The sequence below is a fragment of the Capsicum annuum genome, chromosome 8 (assembly GCF_002878395.1).
Source record: "Capsicum annuum cultivar UCD-10X-F1 chromosome 8, UCD10Xv1.1, whole genome shotgun sequence".
In the NCBI taxonomy this organism is placed as follows: domain Eukaryota; kingdom Viridiplantae; phylum Streptophyta; class Magnoliopsida; order Solanales; family Solanaceae; genus Capsicum; species Capsicum annuum.
The window spans coordinates 28,255,510-28,260,525 of NC_061118.1; the positions used below are offsets into that span (position 1 = coordinate 28,255,510).

The 5,016-nt window shown below is 34.9% G+C and overlaps 1 protein-coding gene across 1 annotated transcript in view; it reads right to left on the reverse strand.

Annotated features, from left to right (window-relative positions):
* Positions 1–3,596: 3,596 nt before the first annotated feature.
* Positions 3,597–5,016, reverse strand: part of LOC107838812 (ornithine aminotransferase, mitochondrial) — a gene marked incomplete in the record, with an annotated part of 6,195 nt that continues 4,775 nt past the window's right edge. Inside the window, 1 exon segment of the mRNA XM_047395365.1 lies at positions 3,597–3,923. Coding sequence (XP_047251321.1) covers positions 3,773–3,923 — 151 coding nt within the window.

Sequence of the window (5,016 nt, forward strand, 5' to 3'; positions counted from 1 at the left end):
ATTTTTCAAGGACTATTTCATTTGGAACCGATTAGTCTACCACGTTTCACACATGCATAGACTTTGTCCTTTAGGAACACAAAATAAGAGCACTTGAGCTTAATATGAGATGTTTTCGGCATTTGAGTTAAATTATCTTTTGGATGAGGATCTGGTGATAATTTCTAACATATTTCACAGCGCTTATAATCTCCCCCTTATGTTAGGAAAACTAACATACATCCTCTACTTCTTTGAGGAATCCATCTTTGTGTATCATGGTATATTCATTAATCGTATACCACATATCAAAATAATTAGATGAAATAGTTGGTTCATGACCTTGAACCGATTGAGGGGAAGAAATAATCATAATTTATTGGTTTAATGCATACAAGTGTTATTGTATGCAACATAACATATTTCAGACCAACACATGAAGTTTTGTTCTCACTAGCGATGGTTTAGCTATTTATCGAAGGCATTTAATGCCAAACCATCATCATCAAGATGAATTGTCTTGATTGCAAAATCTGAAAGTTATGTTCTTAACTCAATTTTATTGAGCAAGCAACTTTATGAATGTCAAACTGCAGGTTGACAATAAATGCACATGCGATCATCTTATATTGATGCATATTAATAGATCACATGACTGGTGAACGGACCCATATTCACCTTTTATATTTTTTAGATTTTAAGGGATCCAATCCCAAAATTAGTTGGTCCAACCAACTTATTATGAGAACAAGCAACATTAAAGTTCATAAAGAATTTTTTAATTCTTCAATATATGTTCAATACTCAGTATGCACATCTTCGAGATATCGCAATCGTTCATGTCAACTTATGAACTTTTAAACTAGTATACACTAAGTTTACCATGATATATGTTTTTGCTTTAGTAAATTTCAGATTTACTAGTATATGAATAAATTTCAGATTTACTACTTCAGAAGTAGATTTCAAAATAACTTATCTCAATTATTCAGCCTCTTTCGGAGGTGAGTTGTGATACCATCACAATCAAGTGCACGCTTGCATTAATAAGCTTCTCATTCCCCAGGAATGAAATATAATCATGCCTTAAGCGTATCAAATTATGATAGCTTATAACTTCTTTCATGATATTGCTACTTCAGGAGCAAATCAAGGCATACATATGATGTAGAAAATTTTTCTCTAACATGTCTTATGATCATAATATGCGTGTGAAAATATCATCACTTTTGATGATCATTATCATATTGTCCCTTCACTCTTATATTCGTGCATTCAATCACTTGTCTTCTTTCAGACATATTATGCACTGTTATCACATACACCTCAAGAATGAAGTTAGTTGTCATATTTCAGACTTATCATATATTGCTACCACATTCACTTCACGGAATGGAGCATATTCAATGGGTCGGATTACATGACTTTTCACCAAATACCCATTATTTTGCCTTATCCATAATAATATCATCAGTATGGTATATTGAGATTCAAACTCAATATCTTATCCATATAAAAAGGCGTCTTAGGCTATAAATCGATGGGACTTAAACCCAACATCTTCATCATGGTGATCCATTAATCTTATACATCATATAAGTCCATACCTGGCTAATAACTAGATGTTCATGATCCGATAAAACTTCAGTAACTTCATCAATCTCACAAGATGTACGTACTATTGTAGTAGTATGAACTTAATTAAAAAAATTAGACTCGTTTTGATAACATGCTATAAAACAATAAAGAACAAGAAGAAGAGTAGAGATAATAGAGAGAGTGATTCTTATTTCTTCTATTAAGGGATGAATTACAATAAAGGAAGCCCTTCTATTTATAGGGAGAATTTGCCCCTAGTTTCACGCTAAAAGATAAATATATCAAATCCCGATAAATATCAACTAGATCTTATTAGATCTTGATAAACATTCACCATAATGTAAATACATTTATAACAAATTATATGTAATTTTCAAATATATATGTTCTAGTTCAAAAATATCAAAAAATTATTTCCCAATTAACATTGAAAAATAGGCATTTCAACTCTCGTACTTCAAGCCCCTTCGCATAAATAATGGCAGAGTACTAAACAATTTCGGTTAAACACCATCTGCTATGCAATTTTATTAAGAATTACTTTTTCAATAATTATTATTTTGTTTCAAAAATACTTTTCATGAAAAATTGATCCATTCATACCGAACACACGTAGGTGAATAAGTCCAGGTAAAAATCGTGGGATATTGTGGAATCACACTTGGATAAAATGTTGTGTGAAAATCATAGGAATCATTCTACGGAGCCAAATAATTCAAGAATTAAATCCACAACAGGAAGGGGCATATTTATGTCGAAAGGCGGTTAATTGGACAGCCCCAAAAAGTTATACTGCACATATTTGGTCAAATATTACTTTTAATTCATTATTTCCTATTAAAAATCTTGAATAATTTGGTGAAATTTCTAGCTTCGCCAATACGCATTAGACCTAAGTGGATAAACTATATGACATTCCAAAGTCAAACAGCAGAATGCCATTTCTCAGGCAGAATTGCAGATGCCAGAAATTCTCATAGATTTTCTTGAAATTCCACTTCGTTTTGACAGGTACTCAGCAGACAGCTTTATTTGGATTCTCGGTATCAAGAACTCAAATATGTTACTCCCTCCGTTTCAAAGATAACTACTTTAACTTGACACAAAATTTAAGAAAATAAAAAAAACTTTTGAATCTTTTGGCTTGAATTAAAATTGTGTTAAATGTGTTGGAATCCCACATCGGTGGGTTAGTCTCCTTATATGGTCTTGGGCAATCCTCCCCTCATGAGCTAGCTTTTGAGGTTGAGTTAGGCCCAAGATCCATTCTTGACATGGTATCAGAGCCAGGTCCATTCCTGTTTTGAACTCCCGGTCCACGCGCCAGTTAGGCTAGAGCATGAGTGGATAAAAGTCCCACATTGGTTGGGGAATGGACTAGTGGTTTGCTTATATGGATTTGGGTAATCCTCACCTCTTGAGCTAGTTTTTGAAATTGAGTTAAGCCCAAGGTCCATTTCTTTATCATGGTATCAAAGTCAGGCCCACCCAGTTCTTGTTTCCGATGTTGGACCCCCCGTCTTATATTTTCCACGCTCCAGATGTCCAGCCCTGGGCATCCCACATCGGTGGGTTAAATCAGGCCCACCCAGTTCTTGTTTCCGATGTTGGACCCCCCGTCTTATATTTTCCATGCTCCAGATGTCCAACCCTGGGCATCCCACATCGGTGGGTTAAAGGGTCCTTGATCTCCTTATATAGTGTTGGGCAATCCTCCCCTCATGAGCTAACTTTTGAGGTTGAGTTAGGCCCAAGGTTCATTCTTGACAAAATGTACCAAAATGCTCTTTAATTTTGTGGTGTTAAACATGTCAGGTGAAAAGTAAAAATTAAAAGTATTGTCAAAAAAGTAAAGAGATTATTCCTTTCTAAAGAGACTAAAAAGCAAAGTAAATTATTCTTTTTTGAAACAGAGGTAAGTTAGGTTCGGAGTTCTAGGCTATAGCATGACACATATAGATAATGGTTTTCACTAGCACCAAATAGTTGATTGTAGGCTATAGCATGACACATATAGATAATGGTTTTAACTAGCACCAAATAGTTGATTCTGTATAAATCAGATATCTGGAGTACAGTGATGATACTTTCTACGAAAGGGTAAAGTTGGGTATATCGATTGATATGAAACATATAATGTAGAAAAAGAAGACAGGCTATTGCTATCTATGGAAACTACCTCTAGTCTCAAATCTTATGCAGAGCCATATAAGTCGCGGCCACACCGGTCACACACAGTGGAGGTAGCATGGTAGACTCTTGCTGGCTTCTCTTTCTGCATCTTTGGTAGATCATGCACCAAAACATCATGCAATGCCTTGGCGCCTTCCCCGAGCTCCTCCAAACTGTGAATACAGCAATAACACAATTGAGTGACACGTGTATATTGGGTTGTAGTGATCAAAGGAGCTTCAAGATTTACATCTTAAGATCAACATTGTGAACCGAGCCAAATGCTATCTTCCTATTGGAACATCCACTTGTCCATTTTATCTTTCCCCTATGGAGGTTGTGCTTAGGATATGTAAAGTTTATCGTTCATGTTCAGAACTTCAATAAAAGATGTTCTGTTTCCCAATACTACAAAAAAGAGGACCTGATATTTAAAGAGATCGGCGTATTGAATGAGGGGTAAAATAATGGCATAGACTCAAGACGGAAAAAAAGTGATGATGACATTGAACTTCTCAACCTCAACCTCAGTTAAGAATTGCAGTGCCAAGATGAACCAAAGGTCACAAATGCATTGCTTCTCTATATTTCTCGATCATTTTTCCTCGACGACTTACCTTGCTATGCTCTTTGAGGTAATCTAAATTTGAAATCAATTGAAGCTATAACAGCACTTCAATGGCATCAAAATCAGCAATTAAGTTAGATAGAGATTAGTCCAATATTGCTGGAGAAATCCCAAAACTAGATCATATAAGAAGAGATTCAGAAAGAGGCATGTATAACACATAGCAGTAAAAGTTCGGAATTAGACAATAAAGATCCATTAAATCTAGACAAAAAAACTAGTAAATGCTAAATGGATGATAATAATTTTCAGACGGTGGACATTTGCTTAGTGATTTTTTGTTCACAAGGCGATGGGGATAGCTAATCTCAACCCAAACTTCTTATATGCCTGAATTGTATTTATATAATAAAAAATCCAATGATCTTTCTGGGTTCTCTACTTAGAGAAGGCATAAAGAGTAACATTTGAAGTTTACTGCATAAATGTTCTTACAACAGTACAGATATGATAATCCATATGCAACAACCACTAATGAGAATAAGAAAAAGACACTGTCATGCAGAAAGTCGTGAGAGAAGCAACAAATGATTAGTACTGCTGTTATGTACAGTTGGGACGTTCCAAAAAAGGAAGAAACTAAAACAGCATATCTCAACTGAATTGGGAGCAAATATCGCAAACTTGACAACAAGAGG